General features: G+C 20.9%; 4 protein-coding genes across 4 annotated transcripts; 1 reads left to right on the top strand and 3 right to left on the bottom strand.

Moving 5' to 3' along the window:
* Positions 1-1,793: 1,793 nt before the first annotated feature.
* On the bottom strand, positions 1,794-4,172 carry SRAE_X000189100 (Serine/threonine-protein kinase SIK3; the record flags this gene model as incomplete). The annotated part of the gene is made up of 3 exons (XM_024654074.1): positions 1,794-3,370; positions 3,409-3,880; positions 3,936-4,172. 3 exons carry the CDS (start codon positions 4,170-4,172, stop codon positions 1,794-1,796), a joined length of 2,286 nt encoding a protein of 761 aa, XP_024499361.1.
* A 2,767-nt stretch (positions 4,173-6,939) lies between these two features.
* Positions 6,940-7,200, top strand: SRAE_X000189200 (Hypothetical protein; the record flags this gene model as incomplete). The annotated part of the gene is made up of 2 exons (XM_024654085.1): positions 6,940-7,029; positions 7,069-7,200. The coding sequence occupies 2 exons, from the start codon at positions 6,940-6,942 to the stop codon at positions 7,198-7,200; spliced, it is 222 nt and encodes a 73-aa protein (XP_024499362.1).
* A 595-nt stretch (positions 7,201-7,795) lies between these two features.
* SRAE_X000189300 (HAD hydrolase, subfamily IA and HAD-like domain-containing protein) lies at positions 7,796-8,757 on the bottom strand (the record flags this gene model as incomplete). Its single annotated transcript, XM_024654096.1, has 2 exons — positions 7,796-7,834; positions 7,885-8,757. The coding sequence occupies 2 exons, from the start codon at positions 8,755-8,757 to the stop codon at positions 7,796-7,798; spliced, it is 912 nt and encodes a 303-aa protein (XP_024499363.1).
* A 1,086-nt stretch (positions 8,758-9,843) lies between these two features.
* On the bottom strand, positions 9,844-18,524 carry SRAE_X000189400 (Receptor-type tyrosine-protein phosphatase delta; the record flags this gene model as incomplete). Its single annotated transcript, XM_024654107.1, has 7 exons — positions 9,844-13,062; positions 13,117-13,388; positions 16,553-16,682; positions 17,363-17,814; positions 17,955-18,078; positions 18,135-18,319; positions 18,437-18,524. The coding sequence occupies 7 exons, from the start codon at positions 18,522-18,524 to the stop codon at positions 9,844-9,846; spliced, it is 4,470 nt and encodes a 1,489-aa protein (XP_024499364.1).

Below are 18,524 nucleotides of genomic sequence, written 5' to 3' on the forward strand. Positions count from 1 at the left end.
TGTAAATTATCCAATTACTTTTTTAATTTTTTTTTTATTATAATTTCTTTCCTTGGTAAAAATAAATTCTTTCAAAATACTATCTCTTTATATATTTACTTTCAAAATTTATCCATATCCCTATACCAATTCAACAAACTTCTAATATTTTATAATATTCATTTTCTACATGAATTTTAAAACAACAAATATTTTAAAATATTAGCTTTTATAAATTTGTAAATTTTAAATTTATTACATATAAAACATAATTTCTATAAAGATATATTGGAATATTTTTTTTTAAATTTATAAACATTTATTTCAATATTAACATTTAGATTAATATAGAAAAACAAAGCGTAAAAATTTTAATATATTTTTTTTTCCTATTACCACAAAGCAATCATTATTTTAATTTTATTTTTATAAAAGTACAAAATCAAAATGTATTTCCTTTTAATAAAATTAAAGAATGTTATTTATGTATCTTTTTTTTTTATTTTGATAAATGATATATTTGTAAATTGTGGTAAATTTAAATTGCCATTGTTAAAATGATGGAGATGACTAGGCCACCTTGCTTTTTTTTATATGAATGAATTTAATGTTTAAAAATTTTCTCTTTAAATTTTGATTTATTTTCCATAGTGCAATTTTAAAATATTTCTATAAATATATTAAGATATAATTGAAAAGTCTAATTTTATTTTAATAATTTTGTTAAAAAAAATTTATTGCCTTTTTTTTCTGAAAGTTTTATGGTATCGTATTAATTTATCTTAAAAAATAATACAATTATTTACCTGAGATATTAAATACATTTTTATTATAATTAATTTCTATAAATTTAGTCTCTAAAGATTATTTTTATTCATAATATACTTTAAAGTTATATACTAATATTAATAATAAAAAATAATTATTTTACTTAAGTATAATATCAAATTAAAATAATATTTTCATTGATTGTTTATAAAATACTAAAAAGTATTTAATTTTTTTTAAAATTATATTATTCATCTTATAATTCATGAAATTAACTATTGTTAATTAAATATTTTTAAAAACTTTTAAAGTTATAGAACAAAAGAGATGCTTATTATAAATAATTACCAAAAAATATATTTAAAATCAAAGAACTTTTTTTAAAGTAAGTAAAAATTAATTAATCATTAAAAATATTTGATATGTTTATTGAAATATAATTTATATCATAATATATATAAAGTTATATATAAAAATTTTATTTATATATATAATATTTTTATAATATTGGATAAAAATACTTTTAATTTTTATTGCAAAGTATTCAACTATGTAATTTAAATTATAAGTTTATTTAAGATAAAATTATTTTATTGAATATCATTATGATATATTATTAAATTAAACGTATATGATAAATTATTCATATTATTAATTATACTCATATATTCTATATTTCTTAAAATAAAATCATTAAATGCATTATATATCATACTATAAATGTAAGTTTTTAAATAAAATTATTTCTTTTTAAACTTTTGTACTTACGATAATAAGTTTTTTTTTCTATGTTACTACTATATAAAAGCAATTTTATTAACATTTTAGTTTTTTAATGTACTATAAAAAATTGTTAATATTATCTTATTTTATTATATAAATTACTGTTAAGGTGAAATATTTTAAATCTTTTAAAAATATATATGAATAATTAATTTTGAAAGATAAATATTATCTTTTTGGCACACTTTTTTGTTTCTATAAATAAAAAATTTAAATAAATATAAATATATATATATATATATATATTAATAACAATATATAAATTATGAAAAATTTAAAAATGTTCCAACAATAAATTCTTTAATTAATTTTTCCATTAAAATATTATACTCTTTTTCATCACATTCATTTAAAACTCCTATCCATTGAACTTCTGTTTGTTGTTTTAATTCTGATAAATTAATTATTATTTTCCATGCCGCAAATGGATGTTCTTCTGTTAATTTATCATCTATCAATGAATTATTAATTTTTACCATTATTTGTACAAAAAAATTATTTATATTAAATTTAGGAAATATTTCACAATTTTCCTTATCAAAATAATTTTTTAATTTGTTAAATGTTATTTGTGGTGTAAATGATACATTATGAACTGTAATTATTTTTGTTTCATCTTTTATTTGTTTTTTATTTAATTGTTCTGGAAAAGTTTTTGTAATAATATCTGATGTACTAATATTATTTTGTAAAAAATTATTTCCATGATGTTCTTCTTCACAATTTTCATAAATTCCATTTTCTTTTTGATAATATAATCTACTTTTTGAAAATGGTTTATAATTAGGTGATAATAATCCATATACATTATTACCGTTACCATGGTCTGTAGCAACACTATTTCTTCTTATAGGACTATTAATATTAGTTGATGTTAATGAAGATGGACGATTATAAGGTGTATTAGGAAATCTATTAAAACTATTATTTGATGATATACATGAATTAGAATTTTTTTGTCTTCCCTTTTTTTTTAAATTACTATTTTTTGTTAATTCTTGACCTTCAACAATGACAGGTTCAAATGATATTTCATTTTGTTGATGTCTATCATGATTTCGAAGTTTTTTATTTTTAGTTATATTATTATAACAATTAATACAATTACATTCAACAATATCTTCATTAATAGATTGTATCATTGTATTTGTAAATGGTTTAAATTTATTTGATGAATCATTCTGATTCTGTTCTATAACTAAACTTTGTAATTTTGCTAAATTATGTTGTATTATGTCAGTTGATTGTAATGTATGACGTCTCATATCTAAATATCTCATTGTTAATGAATTACTATTATTATTACTTTCTTCTGGACTATTATTAATTTTTAATTTTTCAATATACTCAACAGGTTCCAATTCAATGTCATTATTTACAATACCTTCTTTTTTTGTATTTTGTGCGTTAATCCCTGTAACAGATAGTCCTGTTGTAATACTTCCTCGTCCAGAAGGCGATGGTGGTCGAATTGACATATAATCTTCTTTTCTCATATTACACTTATTTTTATAATCTAACATATTTATTATAGCAAATAATGGATTTGTATAATTTTTTTCTTTATATGCTTCCTCAATTTCATCAGTATTATCAATTTTATAATATTGAAATTGGCTTTTAGTAATATTTATATCTTGTAAAACCTCCCCAGTTGAAGGTATAATATTATTCATACCCATTCGTGATATATAATCATGTGTCACAATATATTTTTCAAGTTGATGTTTTATATTCTCATTTAAATCATATTTAAACCATGCATGTGATAAAAACCATCCTACATGATGCCTATTGGTTGGGTCCTTTACAAGTATTTTTCTTAGTATATCATTAGCATCTAAAATGACATACAATATATCATAATTACTTACTTACGTATTGAAATATAAAATGGTATATTTAAGTCACGATAAAATATATCATACAACAATTTATTACGATCTCCACTATTTTCAAAAGGAAATTTCCCTACAAGCATTATAAATAAACAAACTCCTACACTCCATATGTCAACTTTAATTCCGTCATATGGTTGTCCAGCCAATATTTCAGGAGCAGTATATGGAAGACTACCACAAGGTTGTGTTAAATTTGTAAGTTTAGCTGACGACAAACCAAAGTCAATTAAGCGCAATGTATTTGTTCCGTCTATCATTATATTTTCTAACTTTATATCACGATGTGCAATACCAATTAAATGGCAATGCCCTACAGCGGCAACAAGTTGTTGAAAAAGTTTACGTGCTTCATTTTCTTTATAACGTCCATCTTGTATGATACAATCATATAAAGTTCTTCCTGTTATAAATTCTGTTATCATGTTATAATGTGTATCAGTTTCTATAATCTATAATAAAAAAAAATTATAAATAATATAATAGCTTTTTTTTTTTAAATATTACTTGAAAAAGTCTTAAAATGTTTCGATGAATTTGCAACTTAACCAAGGCCTTTATTTCATCATAATCAAAACATTTAAGAGCTTTTTGTAAATATTTTTTTTCAACAGTTTTAAGAACAATTGGTGTGTCAGTTTGATGATGTTTACCATAATATATTAGAGTTCCAGCTCTTGAAGATAAAAGAATATCAATAGAATAGGATCCAAAATTTTTGTCACATAAAAAATTACTACCCATTATATATATATTTTTTTTTGGAACCTAAAATAAAACAAAAAATATAAATTTTTGTGTATACAAATATTATTATTTAATTAATAAATTGATTAAACATGTATAGATGACTTAGTCAAATTAAGTTAGCCAAATACTTATTACTTTATTTATTTTTTTATATGGATCATTAGGTGTATTAATGAGGTAGTAAAAAACATTAAAAAAAAAATTTTTTTTTTTTTATCTATATTTTTTATAACACACCAATATTATAAAATTGAAAATAAAATTATTTATTTTTTAATGTCACTTTATTTATAATTACAAAATATTCTACCACTTTTAAACAATAAAAACTTGTGAGAAAATATGTATATAAATTCAAAATGATTTATAAGTTATAAAAATTAAATATATACTATTAATTGAGAGCATGTGAATCTTATATATTACTTAAATTATAAGGTGCGCTGAAGTAATATTTAAAAAACAAACTCTGAGATATAAAATAAACGTTAATAATTAGCTTTCTTGAAGTTAAAAATAGTTACGTCATTAATTTTTTTTTTTTAATAAAAATTGTTATATGATGTTTTAAAATAAAAAAAAATTAAAAATGAACTATGTTTGGTATGAATAATTTAAAATGATTAATCTATGAAAAATGATTATAATAAAAAAATTATTTTTTTTTTATATTAAAATTTATAAGCATATAATAATGGCTAAATAATAAGTTGGACATATAAGCAAAAAAATTAAATAGTCATGGATGAGTTATTTTACATAAATATACAAATGTTCACCTAAATTTAAAATGACAGGAATTTATTTTAAATATATTTATGTAACATCCTAATTTTTTTAAACTAAGAGTTATAATGTAGGTGAATATTCTAAAATTACGGAATATCTAAAAATAGATACATAATATGATTAAAAAACATTTTTCTGCATCTTCTTATAATATAAGACATAAAGTTGATTAAAGTTACTTATAATAATCAAGAAATATAAATTAAAAGTGTTTTAAAATTGATAATAAAATATAATATTTTTAAAAGTTATCATTTCACTTTGTCATTAAATATGTTGATTCCTGTATTGTTTATAATAATAATAAATACTATATAAATATATTAATAATATGAGGCAAATAAGTTCCGCAGCCTTTTGACAAAAAAATTTTTTAATAAACAAAACACCATATTTGTCTATTATGAACATTTTAATAAACAATAATTATTTTTTGAATTTAAACCATTTAAAATGATTTGATTTAATTAAATCTATTATAAAAATGGTACAAAATGTCATTTTTATTGAGCAATTTTTTTAAATTAAATATTAGCATACGTATCTGTAAAATTATTTTAAAAAAATTTATATATTAAATATATATATACTTTTTTTTATAAAGAAATTATATTATTTTAAAAGAAAAACAAACAAAAATTATATAAATTAAAAAAAAAAATAATTCAAATAAATCATATTTTATTCATTTTATCAATTATATAAATTATTATTTTTATATTAAACGATAAAATTAAACATTTTAAATTAAATATAATAATAAACATTCTTAATTTTTAACTTAAAACTATGTAACAATAACAAGAAATATAATAATATTCCTAATAAACTACTTTTTAAAGATGATAACTAATATAGTTTTTAAAAATAAATGAAAAAATACACAATATAAAGTATTAATTTATAAAAAAATCGTATCTTAAGACAAAATGTTATTATGTAATAATATATTTTAGCTGATGTTAAATTTCCAAAATTTGATAAATATCAATTCGTGCTAAGATCATTTATAATGTTAGCTGCAAAAAAAAATATATTTGATTATATAAGCCATCATTTTGTTTAAAATAAATTTCAGCATCATTTTTTTTAGTGAAATGAATAAAAAAAAAGTATAATGTAACATAAACTATATTTTTATAATTATTAAAACAATTAATTTATTCATAAATAAAGTGTAAATAAATTGTTTTTAATTAATTTGTTATGATTTTCAACCTTTTTTTTATCTATCTCTATTCCTTTTTGTAACTTAAAGAAAAAAGTTTTAATAAAAAATTTGAAAAAAAAATTTATAAATTATGTTTCACTTTTACTTATGATAATTAGTACGAAATATTTATTATGACATAATGCAATCAAGTGTTATTAAGCCTACACTTATGAATATAATATTATTATTTAAAGATTATATTTATAAAAAAGCTTTTAAAAGATTTTTAATTTTATAGAGAATATATAAATATAAATCACTATTTCTTAAAATTATCATCTATAAAATTAGAATTTTTTAGTTATTTTATCTTTAAAATAATCGTAATTTTAGATAATGTGGCACTTGAAACTGTCAAAAAATGAATATAAAATCAAGTTTATATCACTAATTTTATTTTTTTTGCTAGTTAATGTATTTCCTTTTATTGAATACTTTCAATTAAATTAACATCTTATAAAAAGTTAATTAAAGACGGTTTACTAATGTGATTCCCAAGCTAATTCATTTTCGTGAAGTTAATTTGAAAAGAGAGAAAAAAAAAATTTAAATTTAAGAAATTATTCAGTTTTTGTTAAAAGTCCATTTTGAATTATTCATGACTTTTTTCTTTTATACTAAAAAATACTCATTACCCGCCTTTCAATGGACGATAGTATAAATATACTGAAAAAAGGCAATTTCTTTATTTTGATAAAATCACTATCATTTTTCCTGCCAACAAAAATGAATTCAAAAATTTTATTAAACATTTTCGTAATGTTTGTTGCATGCTTTGCTATCACTTGCAATTCTATTCCTTATTATTTGGAAGATATGTTTTACGAACCACATCATTTAGAAACTATTGTAAGTTACTAAAATATCTTTTATTCTATTTAAATTTAGAAACTCAAAAGAGCAATTAATCCTTTTATGGATTCAATTGGAAAAAGAAATGACGACTTTTCTGGGCAACCACGGCGCTATTTTGATGTATTAGCTGGTCAATCACTTGGAAAGCGATCAACTTATTATTAATGATACAATTTTTTTAAAAAAAAACATCTTTTTTATTTTCAATTCCTTATAGCATAAAATTTACTTCTCCAATTAACGCAATGTAAAAGGAAAATGCAACGCTTTTGACAATCTGAATAAAACTTTTTATTGAAAAAACTTTTATATAACAAAATATACATTGTAATCCATTGTAATCCATTTGAAACAATATTTTCCACAATACACACACAATAGTATATATAAATAAATTTATATTCATTTTTTTTAAAGATTAACTTTGATGTGGTTATTTTAAAATAAATGAGTTCATTATAAGAAAAGTATTTTTTTTTATCCATAAATAATTTTTTTTTTTATCGTAATTTATAATAATTTAAAATACAAATTACAGTTTACATCAGACGTAAAAAAATTGTTAAATAATGAATACTTTCATTAGCATATTATTTTTTTTAAAGTAGTTATATGAGTTAGCATATTATTAAAAATAAAATAGCATAATTAAAGTAAAATAAAAATTATTATATTATAAAAAAAATTATTTTTATAAATAAATATATGTATTTATTTTGTTGATAGATAATAGTTTGACATCTATAATTGCATATTTTTTTTATATAAAATACATTGGAATTTGGGATACATCATTTACCTATAAGAATTATTATTATTTATATTTTAAAATATTTACATTTATCTTACCAATAATTTAGAATAAGGATATAGTAACGAGTAATTTCCAACCCCTGTTAATACACCTACACTACCACCCAGTTTGGCTAAATGTGCCATTTTTAAATCTGTAAGAGTATCTCCAACCATAATTGCTTTAGAGGGAGAAACATTTAAATATGAACAAATTTTTAAAGCATTACTTGGATCTGGTTTAGGGATATTTCCAATATCATCACCACAACTAATAAAGTCAATAAAATGCGTTACACCTAAAAATGATAATGTATGAATTGTATTTTTTCTTGAATCAGATGTACAGATAGCTATTTTAATATTATCATTTTTAAGGATATTAAATAATCGATGAATATTTGTTACTTCTTTAATAAATTTATCATTTTTTTGTTCTTCATTCATTATTTGGGATACTTTTTTAATAATTTTTTCACTTTCTTCTTTTGACATTCCATAAATACTTAAAACATCTAATACAGCATTCTTAATTTGTCTCATAGTTCCTTCTGCTAACAAACCTGGAATTACTTTTCTTGTTTTTTTACAAAAACCTAATTTTTTATATAAATCAGAAGATAAATATAATCCAGAAAATTTTTCAATTCTTTCAACATAACCAATAACCCAAGGTACCCACATAGCATGAAAACAAATTAATGTTCCATCTTTATCAAAAATAATTAATTCTGGTTTTTTTAGATATTCTTTTTTAACAAAATTTTTATTACATAAAATTGTAGAAGAATCAATATTTTCATTGTATATTTTTTCTCTTCTCTCCTCAGGTATCTCATATTGTAATCCTGTCTTTAAAGATTTTTCTCCCAGTATAAAAAGTTTCCTTTTCAATGAATTAATTTTCAATACTCCTGATCTTAAAGCCATTCTTTAAACTGCAAAAAAATAATTGCTATTAAAAAAGATACTAAAAAATAAATTTATTTAGCTACTAGTTTATCATCTTTCTCTCATTTTAAAAACAGGAAAAAAAAAATATAATGATATTAATATTAAAAATGAAAAAATGTAAGATAGTTATTTTAAAATAGATATGAAATATTTTTATAACGATAAATTTATAGGCAATCTATTGACACTATATTTAAAAAGTGTAGATTTTCTTAATGAAAATTTCAATCTTTATAAAATAATTTTATCATAAATAAAAATGATTAATTAATGAAATTATATCTTATAATCATTTTAGTTAATTAAAATATATAATTTTTAATTAATTAATCAATATATATTTTTATATAAGTAACTTGAATAATATAAAATTAATACAAGGTAAATTAATAATTGTACTTTTTATAAATTATTTACTTATCAAAATAAAAATGTTAACTAAAACAATTATTTTGTTAAAAAAAATTTATTTGTCTAATTAATTAATTAATTAGAAAATATATTCATCAAAGCCTTTTTATTTAATATATTGCTATTTATTTACCAATTCGACAAAATATTTTTGAAGAAAAAAATGTCATTAGAATATACCACCTTTAATTTTTAAACATTTTTTCTTCATTTTTTTTTCTTTTTACACAAACATAAATATTACATTTCTTTAAACTTTTTTTTTCTTTCATTTTAAAAATATTTCTTATTTATGTTAAAAATATTTAATTAAAATTAAAATATTTAAAAAAATTTTTTTATTTTATCAATGATATTTTGCATATTTATAAAGATAATGTAATTTAAGAATTAAACTCATAAAAATTGAAAAAATTGAATATAAGTACCCGTTGATATAATTATTATTGTGAAATTGTTTGATGCTGGCAAAGAATCATAGAGAGACTATTTATTTATCTTCTTTTCTTTTCTTTTTTTTTTTTTGAAAATTAACCTATTATAAAAAAAAGGCTTTTTCTTTTTTATTTTTAATATATTGTAAAAAGTAATCTTTTCACAATTTTTTAATTGCGATCTGTGATAAGAATGAATCACCTTTTAAAATATATGTTATATTAAATATGGATTCTCAAATGTTTGTAAAAATTCAAATGCAGCTTGATAACAAAAATTATATTCTTCCTTTTCCTGAACCATCATAGGTCTATCTATTCGTAATAATTTTACAGTTGTAAATACATCAACAACATGTTCTAACTTCATACGATCTATAATAATAGAAACAGCAATAAATACTCCAGCTCTTCCAGCTCCTAAATGATCATGAACAGTTATAGGTCCATCTATTCCAAATTGTATACAAGTATTATGAATTTGTTGAACAAATTCTAAAAACATTTCAGCTGACTCTGGTACACCATGTTCTGGCCAATCCATATATTGAAAATGTCTTATTGTTTTATAATTTCCTGATTGTGTATCATTCATCTTAAATTCTCTTAATATATAATGTTGCATGTTATATTCAGCAATAGGTTCAACAACCAAATAACCATATTGAAAACTTTTTTCTGAAGGCCAATATTCATAACATTTTTCTACTCTTAATTCTTTTAATTTTGTTAACATAACAATAACTGATGATTCTGTTTCCCATAACATTCTCCAAAAATCATTTGTTGTATGTTGTAATGGTGATTGTGTTGCTATATATGCCTTACGTTGCCTATAACCATCAATCCAATTAGCATTAATATAATCAGAACCTTCAATTCCAGATATCATTTTTAAAATAACACGAGTTGAATCATAAGGAATTACAACACTATTTCTATTTTTTGATCTATTAATTGGTAATGTAGCAACATCAAAATTTGAATTTGTTATTCTTAAAGATGATAATGTTCTAAATTCAAGTTCCATACCAGAAACTTGATCTAATGGATGAAGTTGCATTAATACTTGAATGTGTGGGAATAATTTAGATGCAGGAACTTCTGTAGATCCTGATTGAACGGCATCAAGAACAGCATCATGAATAAAAATATATTGATCATCTGTTTGAACCATATAACATCGTTGTGATCGTAAATTACAAACACATTCATATATATCAACTGTATTATCATAACGTAAACGTTCAAGCATACAATCAATTACAATAAATGCTCCTGTTCTTCCAATACCTGCAGAACAATGTGAAATAATAGGACCTGCATCATGATGATTTAATGTTTTGACACGTTTTAAAAACATTAAAAATGGTGTTGTATGATCAGGTACACCATGATCAGGCCATGATGTATATTGCATTTGACGAATATCTCTTATTTCTTTTTCTATTAAATGTTCAATTCTAAAAGTTCTTATTATATAATGTGCTAATTCAAGTGTATCTAAAATTGTAACACGAATACTTCCATATATTTGTGATCCTCTTGATGGCCAATATTGATCACATTTAATTCTATTCATTTCTTCTAATTTTGTTAACATAACTATAGTCATTGATTTTTCTTCCCATACCATTCTCCAAAAATCATTAAAAGTTTCAGGAAGTGGACCTTGTGTTGCAATATATGCTTTTGGTTTATCATATCCATCAATATAATTTGCATTTATATAATCAGAACCTGGTATACCATTAATTGTTGATAAAATAACACGAGAATGATCATATGCAACAACATTTGCATATCTATTTTTATTTTTATTATATTGCATATTTGAATGTTCCCATGTAAAATTACATGTATTTTCAATACTTTCATATTCTTGAGTAAATAATTGATTACCATTTAATTTAAGACGATCTATTTGTGATGCTAATTCTGAAATAGGTATAGGTGCTCTAGAAATATTGTGACGTCCAATAACAGTGGCAGAATCAGATAATAAAGGCATTGGCATAGGAAGATCTTGATAATTATCATGTGAACCATACATTGTTGGTACATGTCCATTAGAAATTTTATATCCAACATTCATATTATCACATTGTTGTGAGGATGAATTAACATCAATTAAACTAGATTCCATGACACCCATATTGCATTGAGCATTATGATTTGGTGGTACATCATAAGCATTTATAATTGGTCTTCCATATGGATCAGTTCCTAAAAGAAGTTTTGATGTTTCATTAGGCATTATACCTTTTCCAGAATCAGTTAATGCAACTTTTGTTATAGAACCATGACGATTACCACAATGTGATACATTTTTTTTACTAAATTTCCACCACCATATAACAAGCATACCAAGAATAATACAAATAATAATCATAGCAATTAATGGTCCTAATAACCATAAACTAGAATGACGTGAAGAACGATCTAATAAAGATGATGAAGTAGAAAATTCATTTGTTAACATAGAATCAGCATATTTTTTAGCTCTAGGTTGATTCATAGGAGCACGTTGTGAAAATGTTTTTTTGCCTTCAATTTCTTTAGCAAAAGATCTCATCATTAATTTATATTTTGAAGATGGATGAAGTGGAAAATTTTCAAAACCTTCATAAATTTTTCCATCACCAATAGTAAATAATTCTTGTTCTTTTTGCATGATTTGCATTCTTTGTGCTGAAATACCAGCAGTAACATAAGGAACAGTAGGCAATGCACCACCAGAATATCTAGTAACTCTTTTAATAATATTTTGGTTATCTGTTATCGATATAATACTATCCTTAACTTTACTTTGGCGTCTAACTTTTTTAATAACATTACTAGTTGTTTGAGAATTATATCCATCTCTATTTAACTGTCCTTTTAATGTTTCTGAATGATATTTTAAAGTTTGTGAATCGAGATTGTTAACATTGTCTTGGGTATAATTGCTTGGTACAACAATAATCCAATAGTGACTTATTGGGCCATACTCTTCACTAGCACACTTTAATCTTACATTCATTGTTGTGGGAGATTTGGACTCAACAAATTCTGGCTTATCTACAAAAGGTGGTCCAGTGTTGTCTGTTTGAACAATTATTTCTCTTGGCCAATAGTAAATATCTTTGTGTATGACTCCTACTTTAAATGTATGTTCCATGTGTGGGCGTAAATTATCCCATAAAAGACTTCTATCATTTCCTTTTAATATTTTTCTTATTCCTGGTGATACCATTTCTTGTGGTTTTAAATTATGATCTAAGTATGATTTTCTACTTGTACGATTTACATAAAATTCAATATCATTAGGTCCAAAATAATCCCATCTTAATGAAACAGAATTACTTGTTTTATATTCAATACGCAAATTTGTTGGAATAAAAAGTGGTTTTAATTGTTCAATTGTAACTGGAGGATCAGAACATGGTCCTTGTCTCTAAAAAAAAAAGATAAAATAATTATTAAAAAAAAATAATTATAATAAACATACACTTTGTTTTACTGTTAATACACAAAATGCATATGGTTTATGAGCAGTAAGTTGTCCAACCTCAAAATATCTTGCTTTTGAATCCATTATTGAAACAGACCTCCATCTTTCAACATCATGATGTGGACCCCTTAATGATGGTTCATGAATATATTTAATAACAAATCCATCTGCTCCCGAATCAAAATTCTTATCATCATAATCCCATATGACGACAACAGAAGAATTGCTAGTTGCTTGTACTTTGACATTTGTTGGTGCATTAACAGAAGCTAAAATATAAGTAAATAATAAAAATTTAATTACATTAATTTATATTTAATTTTACTCTATTTATAGTAAATCTTTTTTTTTTTTAATTTTATTTAATAAATTAAATGTCGTAGAGTGAAAAATTTTTTAATTATAAGATTAAACTTAATGTTACCATCTAATAATGACTTTATAACTGCTGTAAAAATATTTTCTTGTTGCATATTTTTATATTAAAAATATTTATATGATTTTATAGAATATGAGTAAATAAATATACTTATATATTTGTTATAAAAAATACATATGTAAAAAAAGTATTTTACTTTTAATTAAATATTATATAAAATTAGTTGTAAAAAAAAAAAGTTTTTTTTTTTTTTATAATTGTACCACCAATATTTGAATATGTTGTCACATGGAAATAACAATATTATTATAATAACAAAAAGAGACTACTAAAAAGTATAATGGAAGAAAACTTTATATGATAAGTTATGGATATATCAATATCTCAAAATATTATTTTATACTATTTCGTTGTTAAAAACCTAAAATATCATGGTAATTATTTTTTATCCTAAGCTATTTAATAGAAAAACCAATTATATATTGCATGAATTTATGATAAAAAAAAAAGACAAGTATTTAAATATCATAAAACTTAAGAATATTTTTATAATTTCCTTTTAAAAATATTAAAAATATTTTTTTTACCATATATTGAAAATTTGTCATTAGAAGAATTATATTCTTCTTTTATATTATTATCTTCGATTATTGGATATAAAGGTCCTGGATATGTTTGATGAAATATTTGATTATAAATATCAGCACTATTCCACCAACTATAATCATCTAATGATAAATTTTTTCTCTCTAAATATTATAAAAGATAGTTAACTAAATATATATTTGACTTTAGCCAACAAACCTGGTGGCATAAAATTATCAGTATGGCCAAAATTAAATTCTACCATACTTTTTTTTCTCATTTGATAATAATGTCTACGATTATTCTCAATAACCCGATTTTTATTTTTTTGTCCATAATTTTTTATAGAAAAAACATGAATAGGCAAATCAGTAAAATTAAAAACAGGAAAATATATACTTAACCATATTATTAAATATAATAAAGTCATTTTTAGTAGATATATATATATATATTAAATTAAAAAAAACATTTAAATAAATGTTATTTTGTAGAAGTTAACTTTATTTCTAAATAAGATAGGATAGATTTCTCAAGTGAATTAATGAATTAGTCACAATGTCATTTATTTTAACTCACAAAAAGATAGTGTTAAGTTTAAGTCCTCCTTATTTAGAGTGATAAAAATATCTACTTTACTGTTGAGAGAAATAAAAAATAATACAGTTATAAAATAGATATTATATATATATATATAATAGCACATTATTCTATAAAAATATGGGAATAAAAAATATATATATATACATCCAATTAAACATATTGACAGCAGTTTATCAACTACAATCAACTTTAAAAAAATATTTTAAAGAAAATTGCTACATATTCAATTAATATCATGTTAAAATATTAATATAAAAAAGAATTATTAAACAGACCAAGTGTATAACTACATATATCTTTATAAAATAATTCAAAATTATGCCATGAATCTTTAATGCCCTTGGTATTTGATACATGATATCTCCATCCAGAAGATAACTGATTAACAAGTTCATCAAATTTTAAAACCATTTGATCTTCACATTTTTTTGGTGAAATAAAAAGATTAGTAATATTATTAATATTATTATCATTAGTAGTAGAAATAACTTCAGTTGTTGTTTTTATTTCTTCATTTACATATGTAGACATTTTTATTTATTATAATGAAGTAAGAATCTTTAATAATAATATATAAAAATGAATGTAAAATTTATAACTCAAGAATAAATTTTATTTTAAAAAATATTATTATTAATCTGCATATATTTATATTATAATCATTAATTATAAAAATAAAAAAGTTGTTTGATATAAATGACAGGAAATGGTAACAATTTGAATTTATAAATAAAAACGATTAATTTCAGAAGTAAAGTAGAAATAATAATTAACTAAAGTAATATCATTATATTAATATATGAGATTTATAAAAATGAAAGCTAATAATTTTTGAAATTATATAACAAAATGACAAAATAAAGTAGAAAAAAAAAATAAAAATGGTAAATTATTTAGAATTTTTTTTTTTATAATTGCCTAAATCAAATAAAATCAAAATGAAATAATAAAAAAAAATTATATAAAATTTGTTTAAAGAATATTATATAATAATATTTTAAAGAAATAGAAATAGAAATATAGAATTTATATTATTAAATCTTATCAACTTATATATATATAAATATACATATATAGTAAATTGAGGTATGAAACACTTTACAGAAAAAAAAAGAAGTCTTATCTATAAAGAATACTTAACTTTATAGTTGCTAGTCAATTTTGATGACCTCAAAAATATATTTTAATTAAATTTTATAACTTAAAGATTATAATAATTTCATGGACATTTAAGATAATAAAAAAATATAAGTCTTCAGAGAAATTCAAATTTTAATTATTAAGGTGTTTTATATAAAACATATGTATATATAATTATTTTATAAGAATATTCATTATTTCTAAGATTAACAACAGGGTATAATAATGAAAAAAAAATTTTTTATAACCATTTAAAAAGAAGTTAACATTTAATTTAATTGAATGTTATAAATTATATATTTGCTTGTAGCTTTATATATATTTGATAAAATTAAATACATATTTAACATGTAAAGAAATAAAATAGAAAAATAAAAATTTTAATGTACCTTTATCATGTTTGTTGGCATTTAGACAGTTAATATATTACACTTGAATAAGCACATCATAAGCTAAAAATTTTTAATTTTGAAGAGTTGACTTACAATTTGACATGTCATAAAGATATTTAAATCACTTTTTAATATAAAGATATATTATTTCAATTAAAAATAATGTCAATATCAATATTTTTTTTTTCATCTTTTTTACGACATCTAATTTATCATACTCATGTTAATGTATATATGATACTGTTACCCTTTTTATAAATAATTTTATACTTATTAATATAAAAATATTTACATATATAATTTTTATTTTATTTTATTATTTTTTTTTATTTACCTGATGCATCTGGATAGATAATAAGTCCTGGAGATTCAGGCCCTAATCCGCTCATTGTTGCTGCTGCTACTTTAAAAGTAGATGTGCTTTTAACCGGCATTGCCAAGGCAATCGATGTTCCTTCAGTAACCTATAAAAAAAAATATAATAAATATAAAAGAAATATTTTATATACATATATAATATATAACTTTTTTTTTTTATAAGAATTGTATCTTTTTTATAATATATATATATATAATATAATTTAAAATTTTTTATAATAAAAAAAAAAGATGAAGAAAATATATAGTTAAAGTAATAAATAATATACTTTAAATATATTCATGGTTTCTTAAATATTTTCTACGTTATATAACTTTGTTTAATTTTGGTTAAATAGCTAATTAAAAATAAAATGTTTCCCAAAATCTTAAATCTTTTTATATAGTAGTAGCCTAAAGATTAACTAACTGACATAATGGAAAAAATATTAAAAGATAAAGAAGACTTTTTAAAAATGTTGACTTAAAAGTAAATAACAACCACAAAAATTTTTTAGTCACATTAACGTACATCTTTATATTTTCAATTGACAATATATTATATACATATAAATATATATGTATATGTATATTATATTATTGTGAGGACAACAAAAATTAACTCATAATAGTCATGATGACAATTTGACACTATTTCAAGATTTATATATATATATATATTCTTCTCTTTATTATAGTACTCAAACTTCATTATTTTTATATTATATATTCTAAAGTTTAATCCTATTTCATGAAAATTTATTTAATATTCTTTATGATCACTTACATTTTTAACTAATGGTCTTTTTGAATCAGATGTTAGAGATGCCCTATAATATGTTATATTTCCATTTTGTTGGTCAAGTGGAGGAGGATCCCATGCAAATATTATTTTTCCCCTAACAATATCATAACGAACATTTAATGGGGATGATGATGGAATACCAGCTGGAGTTGATAATGATTCAGTTGTATTAGCACCAATACCATCAACTGTTGCTGCAGCTAAAATAAATGTATATTCACGAAACATTATAAGATCTTTTATTTCAATTGATCTTTCATCTCCTGATACTTCAATTCTACTCAATTCAGTATGAATATCTGGACGATACCATAAATAATATTTTATAATACTTTTACCATAAGTTTCTTTTGGTGGTAACCATTCAATACGTGCCGTCAAAGGAGGTTTTTCTTTTATTAAACTAAGTGATTGAATAATTGGTGCGGATGGTGCTAAAAAGAAAGTAATATATTATATATAGACATAAAAAAAAAATTTTATATATATAATAGAATAAATTAAAATTAATTAATAAAGTATAAAAATATAATTAATAATAATAATAATATATTCAAATATATAATAAACTTACGCAAACCATTCATCATTATTTTTACAGGATTTGAATGTTCCCCATCCCCAAATTTATTTTCTGCATTAACTCTAAATAAATATTCTGTGTTTGGTTCTAAATCTGTTATTATAGCACTTAATTGCTGAAATAGATAGTAAAATGAAGAATATTTAATTATTTTTAAAAATAATAAATTACCTCTTTTGGATAAACAGAAATAGCCTTATGCAATTTATTATCAACAGGTTCCCCATTAAAAAGTTTTTCCTTATAAACATTATATCCTAATATGACACCACTATATGATGATGGAGCTTTCCATGTAATATGGACTGTTGTAGCATTAATTGCTTCCACTTTAACATCCTCTGGTTCAGGTGGTACTATAATTAAAATAATAAATAATATAATTAAAATATTCTACTATTAATAAATAAAATATTTTATTTATTTTAAGTAAAAAAAAAAATATATATTTTTATATTAATATTATGACAAACCTTTATATACATCATTCCTTCCAGTATAAACTTTTTTTAAAAATAGCAACAAAAAAAGAAATAAAATTTTATATGAACAACCTATCAT

This window comes from Strongyloides ratti, scaffold srae_chrx_scaffold0000003 (assembly GCF_001040885.1).
Source record: "Strongyloides ratti genome assembly S_ratti_ED321, scaffold srae_chrx_scaffold0000003".
NCBI classification, from domain to species: Eukaryota; Metazoa; Nematoda; class Chromadorea; order Rhabditida; family Strongyloididae; genus Strongyloides; species Strongyloides ratti.